The 23,598-nt window shown below is 46.6% G+C and overlaps 1 protein-coding gene across 2 annotated transcripts in view; it reads left to right on the top strand.

Annotated features, from left to right (window-relative positions):
* Window positions 1-20,846: 20,846 nt before the first annotated feature.
* Window positions 20,847-23,598, top strand: part of LOC127009397 (cytochrome P450 2L1-like) — a 52,814-nt gene continuing 50,062 nt past the window's right edge. Inside the window, exons 1-2 of one of the 2 annotated variants that reach the window (XM_050882465.1) lie at window positions 20,847-21,004; window positions 22,326-22,447. In XM_050882465.1, coding sequence (XP_050738422.1) covers window positions 22,366-22,447 — 82 coding nt within the window. In that variant the 5' untranslated portion in view covers window positions 20,847-21,004; window positions 22,326-22,365. Of the gene's footprint in view, window positions 21,005-22,297; window positions 22,448-23,598 lie in introns of both variants that reach the window. The other variant, XM_050882466.1, reaches the window with a different exon arrangement.

Here is a 23,598-nt window from a genome sequence, read left to right as displayed (position 1 = left end):
AGTAAAAAAGAATGAGACCAACATTTTTACCCTGGTCCATGGCACAAATGACATTAGTGTATGTCCGCAGCAGCTGGTCCTCTGTGGATCTGCCTGGACGAAAACCAAACTGCTCATTACACAAAATGTTATTACTTGTGGCATAATCAAAAATAAATTTACATAATATACGCTCAAGAGATTTCACACAGACTGATGTCAGCGATACTGGTCTATAATTTAAAGGATCATGTCTAATCCCCTTCTTAAAGAGTGGCACAATCAAGGACCTCTTCCATATGGATAGTAGAGTGCATGTGTCCAGAGAAGATCTGAAAATGAGCCATAAAGGGTAAGAAAGTTCATCTTTACAAGATTTAAGCAAACAAGGATGGAGCTCGTTGGGTCCCATTGATGACGACACATCGAGATCTGAAAGTACAGCAATGACAGAATCCAATGAGATATCAATGTGTCCAATGCTCCCATCAAAGACCTGGTGAGGCTCAGGGTGATCAGGAATTTCCTGCATATAAACTGAGGAAAATGCCGCAGCGAAAATATTAGCCATGCCCTCAGCCTGGTTGATGACATTACCATTGTCTGACATTAGTGGACCAACTCGAGGTTTGCTCACCTTCTTCTGGCGTATATATGAATGAAAAACCTTTGAGTTGTGTATGTAACGGGTTATCGGGGGGCGTTTAAAGGGCGTTGATTAAGACTTCAGCTTCCTTAAGGCGAATATATTCGTAGCCTATATGTACAAGGAGCCAAGATCTATAGTAACAGGTCTCCTCACTTTACCTCCACTGCGCAGCCTGTGACGTCAGCTGGCTGTGAGACAGTGAGGAAGACGGGGAACTATTCTATATTCCCCTTTCTCTCTCTCTCTCTCTCTCTCTCTCTCTCTCTCTCTCTCTCTCTCTCTCTCTCTCTCTCTCTCTCTCTCTCTCTCAAGAATACCCCATATTTGCCCCCAGATGTTGATGCTGTCATTATTATTAGTAGTAGTAGTATTGTGTGTGTGGTGTGTGTTTACTCACAAACGCAAATGTACGCATAACAACTATAATATTTTGTATATCTCCCTACTTCATATTTTTTCTACATGTAATTCTTATAATGTGCCTTGTCAATGGCTATGAGTAGATACCCTCTACTCCATTCTTATTACTAGCTTACATGTGTGTGTGTGTGTGTGTGTGTGTGTGTGTGTGTGTGTGTGAGAGAGAGAGAGAGAGAGAGAGAGAGAGAGAGAGAGAGAGAGAGAGAGAGAGAGAGAGAGAGAGAGAGAGAGAGAGAGAGACTGGGAGCGACTGCCAGCTAGCTGTTACTACACGGAGGTTGGAAGAGCGACTGACCCCATCGGCCCCGCTGAACCTACCCTCGAACAGCCTGGTGACGTGAGTGCGCCAGCATCTGCGAAAATACGTCGGAAATGAGGAGACCTGGTACTGTAGATCTTGCAAGGAGCGTCGCAGCGAGAGCGACTGCCGTTGTGTGTCAGTCGGACTCTCGTGAAGGAGTGACGAGTTACAGGTTGGAAAATAATTATTACAATTGGTCACGTACGTCAAGGTGACCTCCATGCATTATGAAATGCGATGCATACAAACTGAGATGGTAAACACTGACGGACGACATTCCTATAAGGTGGCGTGATCTATCTGTCGTGGGTTTTTTCCATTGACAATTGTATGCCTAATTCGTGGTGATATTAAATAATAATAATAATAATACATTGATATCCTTCAATAACATGTAAAGATTTGTCTTCAATTGATGCTTCATACGCCGCCTGCTTTGCTAAGGTAAAATTCCGATACTGGAGGATAGCCGCCTGAAAAAGACTTAATGCATCAGTGGCCTTTCTAGAATTCCTTCCTAAACGAGAACGTATTGTCTTGTATTGTATCCACAGCATATGGCGTCTCCTCTTCAAAGCTTGAGGCAGGTGAACATGAAATTTAAGGGAATGAGCACCTGCCTTGATGGTGGAGGAGGGAATGTATCTATCAATTAAAGGCATCAAAATATTAAGGAAACGTGAAAACATCTGTTCGACATTAAGGTGTAGAAATTCCAAGTCCCAATCAACAACAGACAAGTGGCTACTTATCTGTTGGTATTTACCCTTATGCCAGAGTCTATGACTACATGACATTTGGGATCCCGAAATATCCTGAAAAATGTAACTGCAAAGTGTTGGGCTGTGACTACAATTAGGGAAGGGAGGAAGCACAGCAAAAACAAGAAAGAGCACAGCAACAACAAGAAAGAACACTCCAAGAACTCAAAGAACAACAAGAAAGAGCACAGCAACAACAAGAAGGAACACTCCAAGAACTCAAAGAACAGCTAGAAGATCGCTTCACGGGATTACAGCAACAGCTACAAGCAGTACAAGATGGAAGTGAGTCAGTGCGAAGAGAAATGACGGATATGACCACGAAGTTAGGACAACGCCTGATAGAAGTGGAGAAAGAACACACAAATCTTCAACAAGAGATGGAGGTGGTACGGGAGACGACACACAAAGAAATATTAGAAGTGCAGGGAAAGGTGAACCGTACTGAACAGGCAGTTTGTGACGTAAGTGACAGAGTGAAGGCCCTTGAAGACTGCTTGGCTGGAAACGGACAGCCAGTGCCTGCAGGGGCTAGTTGTACCCAAGATACTTCTCCTACGCAAGTCCGGGGTAGTTTGAGCCCTGTTTTGCCTGAGTTTATCCCCGCAAGAAGTTTCGCCAGCCCCATGAGTCTGCATGGTTCGCCTGTTAGAAAGAAGCCTCAGGAGTTTGATGGCAAGGTCTCCTGGGAGGCTTACCGCGCTCAGTTTGAGCTGTTGGCAGTCCGGAACGGATGGGATGACCAAAAATGCGCGGTACAGCTGGCCACTAGCCTGAAAGGGGCGGCGCTGGAGGTCCTTGCTCAGCTCGACAATGCGACAAAGGGCAGCAGGCGCAGGCGCTGGAGCAACGATATGGGACCAAGCACCAGAACGAGCTCTTCAGGGTTAGGTTCAGAACCCGTAACAGGAGGCGCGGCGAGTCTCTTCAGGAACTCGCTCAGGACCTTGAGAGCATGGCGCACAAGGCATACCCAGGTGCCAGCCCTGACCTGCTGACGGTTTTGCTGCGTGATCAATTCATCGATGCCCTGGACAGCCCTCAGCTGAAGATACAAGTGAACCAAGCTTAGCCAACATCAATGCAGGAAGCTCTGGCACGTGCCATGGAGTTTGAGTTCTTTGTTAGGTCTAGCTTGTCAAGCTTCAGGGACGACTCGACTTCTATCTTTAGGGCACGAAAGGGCGCTGTCAGCGACACAGACAGGTCCCAAGGAACGTGCTGGTACTGCGAGAAGGTTGGGCACAAGGAGAACGAATGCTATAAGAGGAAGAAGGAATATGAAGGTGGCGCTAAGAAGAAGCCCAGGGAAGGACCCAAGTGCTGGACCTGTGGAGAAAAGGGGCACTGGAGGAATGAGTGTCGGAAAAATGTGCCCCCAACGAGGGACCACCACTTGGGAAACTAAGGAGGACTGGTTCACGGGGGCAACGACCAGTCTGTCCTGTACATGCGCCGAAGATATCAGTGTGCAGGAGAACCACCATGACAAGCTGCCAAGTGGAGGGCAAGGTTGACGGAGTGCTGTGGCCTGTGGTCGTCGACACAGGCTCGGAACGCACATTGGTGCGGCCTGACGTGGTGAGTCATCGTCGGCTTCCTAAGACGCCGCATCGACTGTGCGGAGTCACAGGACACTACGCAGAGCTCAGAGTCCCAGTGGACGTGAAGTTTGAGCTCGGAGGAAAGGAAGAGCTCCTCTCTGTCTGCGTGGCTGACATGGACGACCTCTGCATCCTAGGTATGGATTATCTTGTCTCCCACAGGTGCGAGCTGGACTTCCGCGCTAAGCAGCTGACTGTAGGAGGAAGGAGGGTGCCACTGACGACTGTGAACAAGAAAGACCTGCCAGTGACGGTCAAGCGCACCACCATTATTCCTCCGAGGTCGGAGAAGCTGTTACCCTGTCAAATTACGGGTACCTCCCCGGCTAGCCTGTGTGTAGTAGAGAGTGAAGTCGATGCCCGGTAGAAAACGGGGTGATTGTAGGCAGTACTTTGGTAGACCCTGCTGCAGCGGAAGTGCCTGTCGTCGTGGCCAATATCTCCTTCAGCCCAAAGAAAATAGAACAAGGGACCATGGTGGGGTTGTGCCAAGAGATCGACCAGGAACCGAGAACCTGTGTCTGCAGGAGAACCCTGACGAAGCCCCAGGAGGAGCTGCCCGACTACCTGCGCGACCTGTTTGACAGGAGCTCCAAGTGTCTAGAGGAGCCCCAAGTGGAACAGCTCAGGGAGCTTCTCGTGAGGAATGCAGATGTGTTTTCCACAGGAGACCTGGACTTGGGGTGTACGGACCTGGTAGATCACCATATCGACACAGGTAGCCACCGCCCAGTGAAGCAAGCTCCTCAAAGGATGGCACCAGCCCGTCGCAAGGAGATGGATGAGGTGATGGATGATCTCCGGCAACAGGGGTTAATCGAGCGGTCCAGCAGCCCGTGAGCGTCTGCTGTAGTGCTCGTCAGGAAAAAGGACAGTTCCCTCAGGTGCTGCGTGGACTACCGAACCCTCAACGATCTCACCATCAAGGATTCATACCCACTCCCACGGATCGACGACACGCTCGACGCTTTGGTGGGCTCCAAGTGGTTTTCAACACTGGATATGAAGTCTGGGTATTACCAAGTCAAAATGGCGGAGCAGGACAAAGAGAAAACAGCCTTCTCCTACGGTCAAGGCCTGTGGCAGTTTAAGGTTATGCCCTTTGGCCTCTGCAACGCGCCGGCCACATTCGAGCGGCGGATGGAGAGGATGCTGGAGGGACTTCACTGGAAGACGTCACTCATCTACCTCGACGACGTGATTGTCTTTGGCCAGACCTTCGAGCAGGAGATGGAAAGGTTATCAGAGGTTTTCGCCCGGTTTAGAGCTGCACACCTTAAGCTCAGCCCGAAGAAATGCTGTCTGTTCCAAAAGAAGGTCCAATACTTGGGACACATCGTGAGCGAGGCTGGAGTACGCACTGATCCTGAGAAGGTGGCTGCGGTAAGGGACTGGCCGACACCCACCAACGTGAAGGAGCTGCGGAGCTTCCTCGGGTTGTGCTCATACTACCGCAGGTTTGTGAAAGGCTTCGCTACGATTGCTGCACCACTGCACCTCCTGACGAAGAAGGGGCGCAAGTTTGAGTGGACAGCGGAAACTCAGGTTGCCTTTGAGAAGCTCAAGGATGCCCTCATCAGCTCGCCCGTACTCACCTACCCAGACCCCTCGAAGCCTTTTATACTGGATTGTGATGCCAGTGATGAGGGGATTGGTGGAGTGCTGTCCCAGGCATGTGCCGACATGGAACGGGTTGTGGCCTACTTCAGCAAGAAGCTCACCTCAGCCGAGAAAAACTATTGCGTGACCCGGAAAGAACTCCTGGCAGTAGTCAAGAGCCTTGATTTTTTCCATGCTTACCTGTACGGTGCAACTTTCACCATCCGCACGGATCACGCTGCATTGCGGTGGTTGAAGTCACTGAAAAACCCTGAGGGCCAGCTTGCTCGCTGGATAGGTAAACTAGAGCAGCATCACTACACTATTGTGCACTGATCTGGGCTAACACACGGTAACGCGGACAGCTTGAGCCGGCGCCCCTGCCTACCTGAGTGTTAACATTGCCTCCAGAGGGAAAGCGTCCAGAATATGTGCCGCCGCACTACAGTGGAACAGACAGCGGAGGTGCCATGGGAAGACTTGGGAAAACTGCAGCGGGAGGACCGAGATCTGAGACCAATTATGGAGTGGCTGAGTCAGTCGTCAACGCGACCTGGGTGGGAAGTAGTCTCGAGAGAAAGCCTTACCACCAAGAATTACTGGACTCAGTGGGACACTCTTCGGATGGACGACGGGGTGTTGCAGCGACGCTGGGTCTCTCATGATGGTCTTGACCACTACTGGTCCACGGTACTACCTGTGAAGTCCCGGGAAGGCGTCTTGAAAGAAATGAACGACAGCATCACCAGCGGACACCTTGGGGTAAAGAAGACACTGAGTCGCCTGCGCCAAAGGTTCTACTGGGTTGGCATGAGGAAGGACGTGTAAGAATGGTGTCACGCGTGTGAGGTGTGCTGTGCAAAGAAGGGCCCCAAGAAGCGTCACGTGCCCCATTGCAACTATACCAGGTTGGAGCCCCCATGGAACGGGTGGCAGTGGATATAGCAGGACCCTTGCCTCTGACGACGAACGGAAATAGGTACATCTGCGTCACAATGGATTACTTCACCAAGTGGCCGGAAGCCTACGCCATCCCTGACCAGGAAGCCACTTCCATCGCCAAGGTTTTGGTGGAGGAGTTTTTCTGTCGCTTCGGTGTGCCTAACGAGCTCCATTCCGACCAGGGAAGGAATTTTGAGTCAACAGTCCTTGCTGAGTGCTGCAAGCTTCTGGGTATCAAGAAGACCCGGACCACCCCTCTGCACCCACAATCAGATGGAATGGTGGAGAGATTTAATTGGACGTTGGACCAGGAGTTGGCCAAGCAGTGCAACAATGATCAGTCATGCATGGGATCAGAAGCTGCCTGCGCTTCTCATGGCCTACAGGTCTGCCGCCCACGAGACTACGGGGTATTCACCACCAAAGCTGATGTTTGGACGTGAGCTGTGATTGCCGGTGGACCTACTGACAGGAAGGCCTCCTGGGGAATGCCTTCCAAGGGACGCCTCCAGTTTTGCCCGTCAACTAGAGGAACGGCTGGAAGAAGCGCACCATCAAGTCCGTGGTGCCTTGAAGTTCTCCGGGGAGGCCATGAAGCGCGGTTACAATATGAGGGCAAGCCACGTTGACTTCAAGGAAGGAAACCAAGTCTGGCTTTACAACCCGCAGAGGAAGAAAGGACAGTCTCCGAAGTTACAGAGCCCCTGGGAAGGCCCTTATACTGTGCTGAACGCCTCTCCGACGTGACTTACCGAATCCGGAGAACGGTAGAAGGAGAATCCGGAGAAACCGAAAGTTGTCCACGTCAACCGCCTATGGAGGTACCACGGTCCGGGAAACTACACTTGGAACAACTACAGACACCCAGCAGCCGACGAAAACGCAAGGGACGTCCAGGACCGAGAGGAAGTCGACGACGACATAGGCCTTATGGACCTTTCAGCCGAGGGAGATAACCTCCCAGCTTCGGCAGATGTTCCAGGGACACCCCAAGAAGCGGACGACGACGAGGCGCACCAAGAGACAGACGCACAGGAGGTACCGAGCAGAAGGCAGAGACAACGCAGGCGTCCACGGCGATACGACGATTATTATGTTTTTGATTAATTCTCTTATGTTTGTATATAGTTAAGTGTGTGATCGGGACGATCACAATTAAGAGGGGGGGATAGTGTTGTGCTGGAAGCTTCCCCCGGCGTCCATGGGGCTCTAGAAGGCTCCGGGAGGAGCGAGCAGGGGGGCGGGGAGCAAGGCGAGCCGTCCGCGCCCAGCGGGGCGCGGCCAGACGCCAGGCGGGAAGTGTTGCCTACTCGCATATATTTTTTTGCTACAGGGCGAGAGAGTCCTAGTCCCAGTCATAGTAAGCTAGTGGTAAGTGAAGAGTCAAAGTGAAGTGTACTACTAAGGAAGAATATTAAACTACAGAAGCTGTGCAAAGTGTTTACATATCTCCCTCCCACGGAGTCTCCTGACGGCGACACGGAACCCAAGTAACACGTCCGGCATAGCAGTCAGATAGATATGTTATTTTTTTGTCCATTTTTTACACCCTGATTATTTTTACATTGGTCATATACCATCTGAATCGGAAAAATGTGCTGAATTTGAAATTGTAAACAAAAAAATAATGCAATAAAAAGTACATGAATGACAACGACTTGAAGCAAAAAAAGTGAACAAAAATGTTTATACACTTCCATAATTTTTTCTCATTATTTTATTGAAGGTATACCAAAGTGCAATACATTTATGATCATGATATGCAGCAATGTCTCATCAACACGATGATCGGCTCAGTTTTCCAAAATATCATAATGGTGGCTAGCTAATAGTGGTTAGGTGTAAACATGTGGAATCATGGAAAGGTCGCCAATTCGTCACCCTATGGCGGCCGACCATAGAGTTACAGGCAGGAGCAGTGGCTCCACCTCTCAGCGTGGCGAGAGAGTGAAGTTGAATCCTCTAGTAAATAACTCTGTGGTTATTTGTGTGTGTGTGTGTGTGTGTTGGGGGGGGGGGGAGGTGCTAGTTTGTGGCGCGGAGGGCTGTTGTGGCCGGCGGGCGTTGGGTGCATTGCGGCAGCCCAGCCGGGGAGCGGCCGGCGGAGTCGCGGAGCAAAGAGAGAGTTGAGCGGCAAGAGACAAGAGACGTGCTGCGAGTAAGTGTGTGCCCCTGCTCGTAGACCGTAGTAGCGTGCCTTGTGCTGTGTCTGCCCCCCTCTGTGTACTGGGAGTTACTGTGCCTTGTGAACCAGTGTTTGTACGGTGTTGGAGCTGCTCAGTGAAGAAGAAAACCTGCACTTTGAGCCTCTTTGCCCTGCCTTGCTTGCCTCGTGGTGTGTTGGCTGCCCCGGCGAGTGACGGTGTGGTGTGTCTCCCTGTTATGGGTGTTCACGACCCGCGTGTGGTGGTCTGGGGTTGAGGTGCCACCGTCTGTTCGTGCTGTGTAGTTCACAGGGGTGGGGGTAATATATAGATATATATATATAGATATATATATATATATATATATATATATATATATATATATATATATATATATATATATACATACATAGTGTTGTACTGGAAGCTTCCTGGCGTCTATGGGCCTCTAGAAGGCGAGCAGGGGAACAAAGCCCGCCCGCCCCGCGGGGCCAGCGACCAGGCGCCAGGCGGGAAGTGATGCCAACTCGCACATATTTTTGCTACATGTTCTTTTATGATCTAAAATATACTGTAACGTTCTAGACTGTACTGTTCTGGATATATATATATATATATATATATATATATATATATATATATATATATATATATATATATATATATATATATATATATATATATATATAGGAGAAGAGGGCGAGAGGAGGGAGTCCCAGTCATAGTAAGCTAGTGGCCAGTGAAGAATCAAGAGTGAAGTGTACTACTAAGGAAGAATATTAAACTGCAGAAGTTGTGCAAAGTGTTCACATATCTCCCTCCCACGGAGTCTTGTGACGGCGACACGGAACCCAAATAATACGTCCGGCATAACATTGGTGTCAGGAGTGTAGCCATTTGTTTTTTCGCCATGGATACTCGTTCCCAAGCTGCCCAGAGGGACGACATGTTGACTGAACTTTTGGAAGCCTTGAGACTACAGGGGGAGAAACAAGAAAGAGCACTTCAAGAACTCAAAGAACAACAAGAGAGAGCATTGCTACAACTAGAAAGAGCACAGCAACAACAACAAGGAACATTCCAGGAACTCAAAGAACATCTAGAAGATCGCTTCACAGGATTACAGCTACAGCTAAAAGCAGTACAAGATGAAAGTGAGACAGTGCGAAGAGAAATGACTGATGTGACCACGAACAACGCCTGATAAAAGTAGAGAAAGAACACACAAATCTCCAACAAGAGATGGAGGTAGTACGGGAGACGACACACAAAGAAATATTAGAAGTGGCAGAGTGAAGGCCCTTGAAGACTGTTTGGCTGGAAACGGACAGCCAGTGCCTGGAGGGGCTAGTTGTACCCAAGATGCTTCTCCTACGCAAGTCCGGGGTAGTTTGAGCCCTGTTACGCCTGAGTTTACCCCCGCGAGAAGTTCCGCCAGCCCCATGAGTGCTGGGGTCGCCTGTTAGAAAGAAGCCTGAGGAGTTTGATGGCAAGGTCTCCTGGGAGGCTTACCGCGCTCAGTTTGAGCTGTTGGCAGCTCGGAATGGATGGGATGACCAAGAGTGCGCGGTTCAGCTGGCCACTAGCCTGAAAGGGGCGGCGCTGGAGGTCCTTGCTCAGCTCGACAATGCGACAAAGGGCAGCTACAGCGGGCTGGCACAGGCGCTGGAGCAACGATATGGGACCAAGCATCAGAACGAGCTCTTCAGGGATAAGTTCAGAACCCGCAACAGGAGGCGCGGCGAGTCTCTGCAGGAACTCGCTCAGGACCTTGAGAGTATGGCACACAAGGCATACCCAGGTGCCAGCCCTGACCTGCTGACGGTTTTGCTGCGTGATCAATTCATCGATGCCCTGGGCAGCCCTCAGCTGAAGATACAAGTGAACCAAACTAAGCCAACATCAATGCAGGAAGCTCTTTCACGTGCCATGGAGTTTGAGTCCTTTGTTAGGTCTAGTTGGTCAAGCTTCAGGGACGACTCGACTTCTGGCTTTAGGGCACGAAAGGGCGCTGTCAGCGACACAGACAGGTTCCAAGGAACGTGCTGGTACTGCGAGAAGGTTGGGCACAAGGAGAACGAATGCCATAAGAGGAGGAAGGAATATGAAGGTGGCGCTAGGAAGAGGCCCAGGGAAGGACCCAAGTGCTGGACCTGTGGAGAAAAGGGGGACTGGAAGAATGAGTGTCGGAAAAATGTGCCCCCGGCGAGGGACTACCACTCGGGCGAGGGAAGAAGGAGAACTGGTTCACGGGGGTAACGACCAGTCTGTCCTGTACATGCCCCGAAGATATCAATGTGCAGGAGAACCACCATGACGGGCTGCCAAGTGGAGGGCCTGTCAGTGACGGTCAAGCGCACCACCATTACTCCTCCGAGGTCAGAGATGCTATTGCCCTGTCAAATTACGGGTGTCCCCCCGGCTAGTCTGTGTGTGGTAGAGAGTGGATGTCGATGCCCGTAGAAAACGGGATGATTGTAGGCAGTACTTTGGCAGACCCTACTGCAGCGGAAGTGCCTGTCGTCGTGGCCAAATGTCTCCTTCAGCCCAAAGAAAAGAAAACAAGGGACCATGGTGGGGTTGTGCCAAGAGATCGACCAGAAACCGAGAACCTGTGTCTGCAGGAGAACCCTGACGAAGCCCCAGGAGGAGCTGCCCGACTACCTGCGCGACCTCTTTGACAGGAGCTCCCAGTGTCTGGAGGAGCCCCAAGTGGAACAGCTCAGGGAGCTTCTCGTGAGGAATGCAGATGTGTTTTCCACAGGAGACCTGGACTTGGGGTGTACGGACCTGGTAGAGCACCACATCGACACAGGTAGCCACCGCCCAGTGAAGCAAGCTCCTCGAAGGATGGCACCAGCCCGTCGCAAGGAGATGGATGAGGTGATGGATGATCTCCGGCAACAGGGGTTAATCGAGCGGTCCAGCAGCCCGTGGGCATCTGCTGTAGTGCTCGTCAGGAAAAAGGACGGTTCCCTCAGGTGCTGCGTGGACTAACAAGCCCTCAACGATCTCACCATCAAGGATTCATACCCACTCCCACGGATCGACGACACGCTCGACGCTTTGGTGGGGCCCAAGTGGTTTTCAACACTAGATATGATGTCTGGGTATCACCAAGTCAAAATGGCGGAGCAGGGCAAAGAGAAAACAGCCTTCTCCTACGGTCAAGGCCTGTGGCAGTTTAAGGTCATGCCCTTTGGCCTCTGCAACGCGCCGGCCACGTTCGAGCGGCTGATGGAGAGGGTGCTGGAGGGACTTCACTGGAAGACGGCACTCATCTACCTCGAGGACGTGATTGTCTTTGGCCAGACCTTCGAGCAGATGGAAAGGCTATCAGAGGTTTTCGCCCGGTTTAGAGCTGCACACCTTAAACTCAGCCCGAAGAAATGCTGCCTATTCCAAAAGGAGGTCCAATACTTGGGACACATCGTGAGCGAGGTTGGAGTACGCACTGATCCTGAGAAGGTGGCTGCGGTAAGGGACTGGCCGACACCCACCAACGTGAAGGAGCTGCGGAGCTTCCTCGGGTTGTGCTCAATCAAGGAAGATAGCAATACAGAATCCCTCTGGGTAGAAACAACAGGTAGGAAGGAGAAGCTTGTCATCGGAGTACTTTACAGACCGCCCAACCTTTTCAGGGACAGTAGCCAACCCCTTTTTCAAGAAATTAGTAGGGCGTCAAGATATAGGAATGTGTGTGTAATTGGGGATTTCAATTATAGGAACATAGAGTGGGAAACTTTATCCTGAGACCAAGAGGCACAGGATTTGTTAGATGTGATACAGGATAGTTTCCTTAAGCAGTTAATTAGAACACCAACGAGGGAAGAAAATATTTTGGATTTGTTGTTAACTAATAGAGAGGACATAATAAGCAACATTGAGGTTGGGGATTCATAAGGTAACAGTGATCATAAGGAAATTAGATTTAATATTAAATGGGAGGATAGAGTCAGCAGTAACATCACATTAATACCTGACTTCAGGAAGGCAGACTACGAGGGGTTAAGGGGAAGGACTGGGGGTATTTTTGAGTGAATAAAAAAGAAATCTGAGAAATTTGTTTTTTCGCTCAACATGACGGAGACATCTTAAAATATCATGTGGCAATATTTTTTTTTTATAATTTAAATCCCTAGCCCGCGAGGCGGGCATTTAAACAGCTGGCCGTGTCGATTTAAGGGGCGCCTTGCGCGCCACCACATGTGCTATGTATAATTGCATTTATATGTGTAGAATCGCCATTATAAAAACATTTTTGAAGTAAATTTCGTCATTTAACACTCTGGTGACATATGAGCGGGCAGTCACTCCTCGCCAGGCTCGCCTTGTCGCCCTCAGCCCTCAGGGACAATCAGTGTACCTCAGCTATCCTTAGAGGAGGTACGCGTCTGCGAGCGAGCTGTCTGCGAGCGAGCTTTACTTTCCAAGAACACTTACTCATACTTACTCAAGTATGACTTATAAAAGAAGAGACGTCCAGAAGAGGACTGGTAATTTAGGGAAGGCTCAATCGAAGCGGTGGAGACAACGACGAGCGGAGGAAGCTGAAAATTATCCCTCGACGTCAACCCCCGTTAGTGAGTCAACACCCATAATAGATAAACTGTCATCCTATTACGGGAAAGCAATCAGAGACAACTCACAGGGGAATGTGCACGATATGCAACGAGCAATATGGGCAACATATTATCATCTGTCAGCCACAGGAGCACTACCACCAATGTTGCCCAAAAGGTGAAGATTCCTGGTGCTTTTTTAACAGAGCAGATGCTCTAAAACTACCTGAAAGTGAAAAAGACCACAAGAAGAAGAAACTCTACCTGGCTAAAATCCCAAAGGAAAAACTACAGTACATAAAGGGAGTTTATAAAGATCTTGCTGATCCTGCTCTTCTCCAGAGATGCCTGAAGGGTGCTACGCAAAACCCTAATGAGTCTATACATGCTAAAGTTTGGAATAAGTGCAGTAAAGCAAAATTTTGTGGAAGAATGAGACTTCAATTCATCTCAAGACTCACAGCCTTGGAGCACAACTTTGGATACGAAGACTCCAATATAATAACTCATATCCTTGGAACTCAGTCATCAATACAAGACACAATGAAGTGGATGGACAGTCGTAGAGCCTCAAACGCAACACCAAAGCAGAAAAAGAGAAAAATAGAGAAAAAAGATGAATCATATCAACCTGGAGAGTACTAGATAAAATCTGGCGACAAAGAGGAAGGTGGTGCCTTCTGATACCCTCACCTTAGAGTGACTAATACCTTTTTTATAAAAGGGGGGACCAGATACCATATCTAATCCAGGAAGAAGACAGAATAAGCTACATTCTGTGAAAATTTCATGCCAATCTAAGCATTGCAATAGGCATGACACTAAGAAAATGAGAAAAAAAATTCAAAAGCCGTTTTCTCGAAAACATAAAATTTTCACTAAAAATAATTTCAAAAAATCAGCAAAAACACTGAGAGTTTTTTGTGACATACCACTTAAAATAACTACTAAAGAGTAATTTTTTGATGCGAGGAAATTTTGAAAAGATGAAAAAAAGCATGAAAAAGGGGTGCATCCAAAATTATTATTATTTTTTTTTATGAAAAACTAAAAAGAAATTTAAAATTTCCTCCCATCAAAATAAAGATATATAAGCAAGGTTTCTCTACAATTTTTTTCAAGTTGATCGACAAAAAAATAAAAGCTGTGAAATAAAAATAAAAAAAGTCAAGTTGCTTTAGTATCCCCTTCCATTTCACCCATATCGTATCAAAATCGCTAAATCATGTTTATAAACAACAACAAACAACATACTAAAATTTCAAAGTCATAGGACGTACCATATGCTCAGGAGCGACACCCCCAGTCCTTCCCCTTAAGAAAGCAGCTGCAGAAGCTTAGGGGAGTGAGATCAGAAGTAGGTCAGGACCCAGAGCAGGGAGGGGCGTTAATCTCTGGTGAGGTCACTAGTCAGGTCAGTAGCTTGGAGGGTGAGTACAATAGTCTGGTCAGGGATATTAAATTAGGACAGAAACAGTTTATACCTCACAGGGAAATCAGGTCAACAGGTAATTATCCGCGATGGATGACCGAAAGGCTAAAAACAAATAGGAAGGAAAAGAGGACTATATGTTAGAATTAAAAGGGGGGAAACTCACCTAAGGGATAGTTACAACGATTTAGCTAGAGCAGTAAAAAAAAAACACGTATGGCAAAACGTTATTCTGAGATTAGAATTGCCAGGGAAGCAAAGACCAATCTAAAGGGCTTCTTTCAGCTTTATAAGACCAAGGTTAGGGATAAGATAGGGCCGCTTAAGTCAGGAGAATCACTGATTGATAGTGATGAGGAAATGAGCGAGGCGTTAAATAGATATTTCTTAACTGTATTTACCAAAGAAAGATCAGATGATATACCTCAGGGAGAACATATCTACAGGGGAGAAGAGGTAGAAGAATTAACCGATATCAACATATGTAGGGAGCTCGTGATTAGACAGATAGATAGACTTAAAGTCACTAAGGCGCCAGGGCCAGATAAACTTTTCCCCAGGGTAATAAAGGAATGTGAAACTGAAATAAGTGGGCAGTTAACAGAAGTATTTAGGAAGTCACTCGACACAGGGGTGGTGCCTGTTTCATGGAGACAGGCACACGTTATTCCAATATTTAAGAAGGGAGACAAATCTTCTATGGAGAACTATTGACCGATTAGTTTGACGTCAGTTATAGGTAAAATGATTGAGTCAATAATAGCTGATAGTATTAGGGACCATATAGACAGACATAATTTAATTCACGACTCCAGCATGGGTTAACTAAAGGAAAGTCATGCCTCACTAATCTTATATCCTTTTACAATAGAGTATACGAGGCAGCTGACAATGATGAGAGCTATGATGTGGTTTATCTTGATTTTAGTAAGGCCTTCGATAAGGTACCTCACCAGAGACCGTTATATAAAGTCAGGGCTCATGGGATAAGAGGGAAGGTATTTGATTGGATTAAAGCGTGGATTAGCGACAGCAAACAGAGGGTTACCATTAACGGTAAAAAATCCGAATGGGGTAATGTTACCAGTGGGGTTCCTCAAGGTTCAGTTTTAGGCCCGCTTTTATTCATTATCTACATCAATGACATAGACAATGGGATAACTAGTGACATAGGTAAATTTGCAGATGATACCAAAATAGGACGCACTATTAGGACAAGGGAGGATGCTAGAGCACTGCAGGAGGATCTCAACAAACTGTCAGCTTGGTCTGAGAAATGGCAGATGAATTTTAACATCAAGTGTAGCGTACTTAGTGTAGGAACACGCAACCCATTACACGGGTATAGTTTAGACTCCACAGCGATTGGCAGATCAGAGTGTGAAAGGGATTTGGGAGTATTTGTGAACTCTGACCTAAAACTAAGGAAGCAATGTATTAGTGCGAGGAATAGGGCTAACAGGGTATTAGGCTTTATTAACAGGACGGTAACCAACAGGAGTGCAGAGGTCATCCTCAGACTCTATTTAGCGTTAGTTAGGCCACACTTAGATTATGCTGTCCAGTTTTGGTGCCCTCACTACAGAATGGACATCAACTTGCTAGAATCAGTTCAGAGGAGGATGACAAAGATGATTCAGGGGCTGAGGAACCTCCTATATCAAAATAGGCTGAAACATCTAAACTTACATTCACTAGAGAGACGAAGAGTGCGGGGAGATCTGATAGAAGTATTCAAATGGGTCAAGGGTTACAACAAAGGCGATATAAGTAAAGTACTGAGAATTAGCCGGCAGGATAGAACTCGCAGTAATGGATTTAAATTAGAAAAGTATAGATTTAGGAGAGATATAGGCAAGCATTGGTTTAGTAATAGGGTGGTGGGGGAATGGAATAGACTCAGCACTCACATAGTTAGTGCAGGGACGATAGCTTGTTTCAAGAGTAGACTGGATAGCTACATGGACGAGGACGACAGGTGGCAGTGAGGTGTGGGTGCAGTAAGGTGGCAGGGTACAGGTGCGTGCCTAGTACCGCCGGTATAACGAGGATCAAGCCTCTACCTGTAACCCCTATAACTACACCTCACCCATCGTGAGTAGTGGGGGGGATTCTGAAGCTGCCCTGTGTAGGCCACCCGGCCTCTTGCAGTTTCCCTATGTTCTAAAGTTTGGACTCTGCTCTCTACACTAGGACAATTTTTAGAGGTGTATTATTTGTGCATCTTACCTTGGTAATGGACTAATCATCATCATACTTTTCATCATACTTCATCATATCGTTAAAATGTTTTCTATAGCCTCCTCCATTTTTTCGATGCGGTTGGTAAGGCTGCATATTGTTGCTGAGTCAGCGTGTGTCAGCGGTGGCGGGGGAGGATTTGAGGGGCTTGTCTCCAGCTCTGCCAATCGTTCTGTTCTTGTTTCCAGGGGTGCCAGACGATGAGCTACTTTTACCAACACTGAATTGATTTTATGATTTCATTATTTAAGCGTGATATTTCCGTGTCTTTCTCCTCCAGGTTTTCTTGAGCATTTACCAGTTTATTTGCTACTCCTTCGGTTGGTGTCACATCGACTGGTGGCTTTGGAAGAGGGTTACGGTGGATTTCTCAAACAATCTTTTCCCCCTTCACGCGAGGAAACAAGGCTTCGTGGACCAAACGGTATTCTCAGTGACGAGGAGTGTCTTTGATGCAGCGCGCGAAGCGGCGAGCGGGAAAAAAATGAACTAATTTTCTCTCTTGACGAAGAGGAGGTGAAGGCCCGCTCTTCGCTAATATCTTCGCACATTCAATGCTTTATTACAACATTTTTCCATGTTGCTGTATTATTAATTGTGTATAAGAACAATTTAAGTTTTCTAGGCCTTATGTAAAAAGTCATACAATGCAAGAAGCAATATTTTTCTGTTTATTCAAGACTTCACGGTTCCTATGATAATTTTAGCCAACACTGGCACACTCCTCTCAACCAGGACGCCCCGCCCTTTCGTCTCAACTATACACAACAGTTCTCTTTTTTGAGCGTTGGTAGGGCGGGCACTTCGAACCATCAGCATGAATTAAGATTGCTGGGATGAATTTTAAAGTGACGGACTAACAGGCTTTGGCCTCCGGGCGCTTGTTTCACAAGTGTGTATGAATATGTGGTTTTATGTGGTACTCCGTGCTGGTTTCCCACAGCCAATCTCCAAACTCGTGACGTCACCTGTGGACGGAGCTTAGCTAAGCTCAGCAATATAGATACCATTTTCCACCCACTGATAGGAGCTCGAAGGCTAGTTAAAATATATTTACAAAGGAGAAATAACGAAAGGAGAAAGAGATGTCTCATGGAACAGGAGGAAAATAAAGAAAATAAAAGCAGTTTATTCTAACGAGGCCTCCTAAGCTCCGCCCACAGGTAACGGGACGAGATGAAAGCGAAGCAAACATAGCCACGGGTACCAACCAATTAAATGCATCAATGTACAATTTCTGCTATATATAATGTATGTCACTGCATCAAGCACTGTTTACATAAATATTAGTCACACTATATAATCCATTATAAAAATGTACCTATAAATTGCATTAAGGTTTCGGTTTTCAACGTTTGTTTGATTTGCAGTAGTACAAATTAACACTACACGGAAACATTGTGTCGAAGGGGGAAAAGATCTAGGGAATGGGCATACCCTTCAACGGAAACACACTCTCTAAGCGACGTTTCGACGAAGAGGGAAGATCTTCACTGAGAATATGGCGGTTAGTGTGCTCGTGCATGTTGGCCTCACTGCGAGAGTTACAGTATTGTGAGTTTTCTGTGAATTTTAAAGTTTTTTTAATTAGCTCATCTTTTGTCACCCACACTTTACTTATTCCAATATCACGACATTGTTTTTGGAGATTTAGTTTCGTGAACCTTTCGTTAAGGTACTCCTTCGTTAAGGTCACTGTTTGCCCTCCGCGCTTTGCTGCACTGGGGTCACTGCTTGCCGCCACTTCCTGCATTTTACCACTATTTTCTTTTTCACCTGAACTGTTCACTACGCTGACAGCGCCGGTGATGTTGTTGCTCATTTGTGCCATGTTGCACTGATTCAGGGGAGTATGATTTTCCTTTGACAGTGGTGGTGAGATAGTGGCCTCTGAACCCGACACATGTTTAGGCTTAGCACTGGGTTCAGACGGAGGTGGCATGTCGACAGTACTTTTACTAATGTTTTCCTTATTAGGTTAATTTCCTTCACGTTCACTGTCTGAGCGAAGGTCGGCGTTAGCGGCGACACTTGCCATAATGACCAGCTTCAATTATTTATAAGTAAAACAGAAAAGTGTCCCCTGCCGTTCCCGGCCCGGCGGCTCGAGAGAGGGTCAGGTGCAGTCAGGTCAGACCACACAGACCCCATGGTCCAGACTAGGTGGTCTGTCCTTAAACCTAAGTGATTTTACATTAATCAGATGGCTCCAAAACGTTGCTTTTCTACGCTAGTTAATATTAAGTTCAAGGAAGTGACGGTCGAGCTTGTTTTTAAAAGGAGTCAATCGTGTTACACTGGACTGATGGTGGGAGCTTATTCCATTCTCGCACTACAACGTTGGTGAAGAAAAATTTGGTGCAGTCTGAATTTACTTGTCTACATTTGAGTTTTGTGCCATTGTTCCTCGTTCGCAAAGTGTCATCGATCATAAACAATTTTGTTCTGTCTACATTCGTGAAACCATTAAGTATTTTAAAACATTCGATCAGTTTTCCTCGGAGGCGACGTTTCTCAAGAGAGAACATGTTATTAAGGGTGGAAAGCCTTTCTTCGTAGGATTTGTTGCGCAAGGAAGGGATCATTTTTGTTGCTCGACGCTGAACACCTTCTAGTTTAGCAATGTCTTTTGCATGGTGGGGAGACCAAAACTGTACCGCATATTCCAAGTGGGGTCTGACTAAACTATTGTAGAGCGGAAGTATTACATCTTTATTCTTGAATAAAAAGTTTCTTTTAATGAAGCCCAACTTTCTGTTCGCTTTATTTGCTGCATCGATGCATTGATGTGAGAGAGAGAGAGAGAGAGAGAGAGAGAGAGAGAGAGAGAGAGAGAGAGAGAGAGAGAGAGAGAGAGAGAGAGAGAGAGAGAGATTGAAAATGAGAATGAGAGAGAGATAATGAGAATGACAACGAGAATGAGAATTAGAGAATAAAATGAGATTGAGGGGACTCGTTATGAGAGAGTTAATGAGAATGAGAGAATGTGCATGAGAAAGAACGTGTGTGTGTGTGTGTGTGAGAGAGAGAGAGAGAGAGAGAGAGAGAGAGAGAGAGAGAGAGAGAGAGAGAGAGAGAGAGAGAGAGAGAGAGAGAGAGAGAGAGAGAGAGAGAGAGAGAGAGAGAGATTGAAAATGAGGGGGAATGATAATGAGAATGAGAGAGGTAATGAGAACGATAATGAAAAAGGGAATGAGAATGAGAGAGAATGAGAGTGAGAATTAGAGAATAATAATGAGAGGGAATGAGAATTAACGGTGTCAGGCAAATGAGTGCCTGTGAGTTGAATCGGCTCGGTAACTTGCCCAGGTTTACACTCTTATTTTACATGTTTTGCAAAATAACTATGTGTTCATCGTACTTCTGATAATACCTAAGGACCTCTACATTCCAGTAATGTGACCTAATTGTGTGTAAAAGCCATGGGAGATGAATTACAGATGATTTCCTTGAAATTTCCCCCAAGGAATCATTAGCATTCTTTTGTGACGCTCTTTTTCAAGCTTATTTTTCTCGCCTTCTACATAATGTTTCACCACAAATATAATTTTGTCTTACCGATAAAACCTTATGCTGCCATCCCCGCCTCTGTGGGCGCAACCAAAGGAAGAGCAAGCCGTCATGAAGGCAAAATGTTGAGGTGTGTGGGTGTCGCGCGTCCGACCAGCCGAGCAATGTTATGGGTGGACTTGAGATTGGCGCCGGAGCGCAAGACTGCTTCACTTCTGTGACGTCATATGCCCTTTCCTTCCATCCTTCCTTCAAGGTCTCACCCGCCGCCAACCCCACAACACGGGAGCGCGCGCTCTAGGCATATAACTCTTGTGTTGGCGACACTTGTTTGTGTCTTCCCAGCGCTCACTGGTTGCTGGCTCCCAACTGGTTGATAGGAGAAGGTGTGCCTGCCTGACATAAGTATATTCAGTTTCAGTGGACGCCTCGTATGGCTGTGAATCAGAAATATATGGGCCAAAAATGGCGTCCAAATCTTAGAATGTTGGTACTCTCTCTCTCTCTCATAGGACTTTGGTGACGTCACCCTCAAGGTTACCGTGAGAGACTGTTGCTGTACATGCAGATCCGTATTCTTCGACCCTTTGGACTGTCTAAACAAATATTTCCAGTGGCCACAAAGTAGATTAGACTGGTTCTCATGAGTGTTTTTCACATTCATAGTGCAGAAGCCTTGTCAAACTATCACTATATAGGTGGTGAAACTTTAGCATGTGGAAGTACCTGCAACCTCAACGAAAGCCTTATCATATCAAAAGCTCCGAAATGTTTTAGAATATGAGCCGTATAGTCGTCCCACAACATACCAGCAGGGAAGATCTACCAGTCTTGAGTGAGGAGTGAGGATATTACGTTGGGTGAGTCCAAATATGCAGCAAGTTTTATACATATCAGTAAGACTTATCGTGACAGGTTTAGTTTTAGAGTTGTTGAGGTTTTACTGAAACTACTACGTGCATGGGATGAGCATCAGCAGGTTAATATATATATATATATATATATATATATATATATATATATATATATATATATATATATATATATATATATATATATATATATATATATATATATATATATATATTAAGATACATAGGGCCCTAAGTGGGATTGTTTTGGGGGCAAGTAATATACTACCTCCTTAATTTGCATAATGATTATCTGGAAACATCAAGAAATTCATAATTTGAAAGAGGCATAAATAAGAACATAAGAACATAAGAACATAGGGAAACTGCAAGAGGCCGGGTGGCCTACACAGGGCAGCTCCAGAATCCCCCCCACTACTCACGGTGGGTGAGGTGTAGTTACAGGAGTTACAGGTAGAGGCTTGATCCTCGTTATACCGGCGGTACTAGGCATGCATCCAGTACCCCGTCACCTTACTGCACCCACACCTCACTGCCACCTGTCGTCCTCGTCCATGTAGCTATCCAGTCTACTCTTAAAACAAGCTATCGTCCCTGCACTAACTATGTGATTGCTGAGTCTATTCCATTCCCCCACCACCCTATTACTAAACCAATGCTTGCCTCTATCTCTCCTAAATCTATACTTTTCTAATTTAAATCCATTACTGCGAGTCCTATCCTGTTGGCTAATTCTCAGTACTTTACTTATATCGCCTTTGTTGTAACCCTTGACCCATTTGAATACTTCTATCAGATCTCCCCGCACTCTTCGTCTCTCTAGTGAATGTAAGTTTAGATGTTTCAGCCTATTTTGATATGGGAGGTTCCTCAGCCCCTGAATCATCTTGGTCATCCTCCTCTGAACTGATTCTAGCAAGTTGATGTCCATTCTGTAGTGTGGGCACCAAAACTGGACAGCATAATCTAAGTGTGGCCTAACTAACGCTAAATAGAGTCTGAGGATGACCTCTGCACTCCTGTTGGTTACCGTCCTGTTAATAAAGCCTAATACCCTGTTAGCCCTATTCCTCGCACTAATACATTGCTTCCTTAGTTTTAGGTCAGAGTTCACAAATACTCCCAAATCCCTTTCACACTCAGACTATTGTGAACCCCTTATAGACAACGGAGCCGTTGAGGTTTTTCAAATATCGCTTGTATCTAACAACTTCTCTGTATATTGGCCAGTTATATAGTCAGAGAAGTAGAAGAGCAGATTATCAGTAAATTGCATTTCAGATTATTGCAGCTGAATTAACTGTTACAGCACCAGTATCAGTGCATCCCCGGTAGGAGGAACGTGCGGTATGTGGCTGGCGGTGTTGTTGTTTGGCCTGGTGGTGCTACTGCTGAGGCACTACCTCACCACACCCAAGGACTTGCCGCCTGGTAAGTGTTCTCGTCCGAGATTTCTTCCTCTTTGCCTTTGACTTCTCCCTCACGTATGTAAGGTATCCATTGCGATCTAAGTTTTCTCCTTTCCCTCAACAGTCGGTGCATCCTCATTTTCTTTTCGGTCATCCTCTTCTTCCTTTTGCCTCTCAATTTTTTTTTATTACCTTCTTTTCATGAATACGTCGCTCCACCTCGTAACATGTCCTTACCACTACAACATCCTTTCCTGTAATTACGGAGATATTTCTTTCCTCATCATTGTTCTTCTTATGTGCTTATTTGTCATGCTTGTGCCCTTCCAAGGTTTCACTTTCATCATTCTAAAACATCGCCATAAATCCGAGGAGAGGGTGGGTATAGCGCGTGCACCTGGTAAACGCCTAGTTACTTACTGGTACTTCACAATAATTCAATCCCGTGATATTATGTTTGCTCGCCGGGTTGGAGCGACTTGACCTTTAATGATTAATGATCGTAGACCCCAACTATATAGCTCAGTATGATGACTTCACTCGACTCCCGAAATCATCATCACCAGTCCTATTTACTCCTAATAGTTAACAATATGAATATGATGGCCTCAAATTTCCATTGCTCATTACCATTTTTCAAATCATGCGTTTGCGTCTTTCAGTTCCATCATGTTGTACAGGTGAAGCCAAAAGCAACATATTGTTATGCCGGACGTATTACTTGGGTTCCGTGTCGCCGTCACAAGACTCCGTGGGAGGGAGATATGTAAACACTTTGCACAACTTCTGTAGTTTAATATTCTTCCTTAGTAGTACACTTAACTCTTGACTCTTCACTGGCCACTAGCTTACTATGACTCGGACTGTCCCCTCTCGCCCTCTTCTCTTATATATATCCAGAACAGTACAGTCTAGAATGTTACAGTATATTTTAGATCATACAAGAACATGTAGCAAAAATATGTGCGAGTTGGCAACACTTCCCGCCTGGCGGCCGCTAGCCCCGCCAGTGGAGCGCCAGCACTCGTCGAGCGAGAAACTCTCCTGGCCTCTGAGCCAGCTTATAGACTGTGGAGTTGCTCGCTCGGCTCCGGCTACGGGTGCAAGATGCACCCGTGCCCCCCGACTGCTGGGCAGGGCCTCATGGGCTGTCGCCCAGCCACTCTGCATGGC

The sequence above is a fragment of the Eriocheir sinensis genome, chromosome 40 (assembly GCF_024679095.1).
Source record: "Eriocheir sinensis breed Jianghai 21 chromosome 40, ASM2467909v1, whole genome shotgun sequence".
Taxonomy (NCBI): Eukaryota; Metazoa; Arthropoda; class Malacostraca; order Decapoda; family Varunidae; genus Eriocheir; species Eriocheir sinensis.
This window is presented reverse-complemented; position numbering and strand designations above follow the sequence as displayed.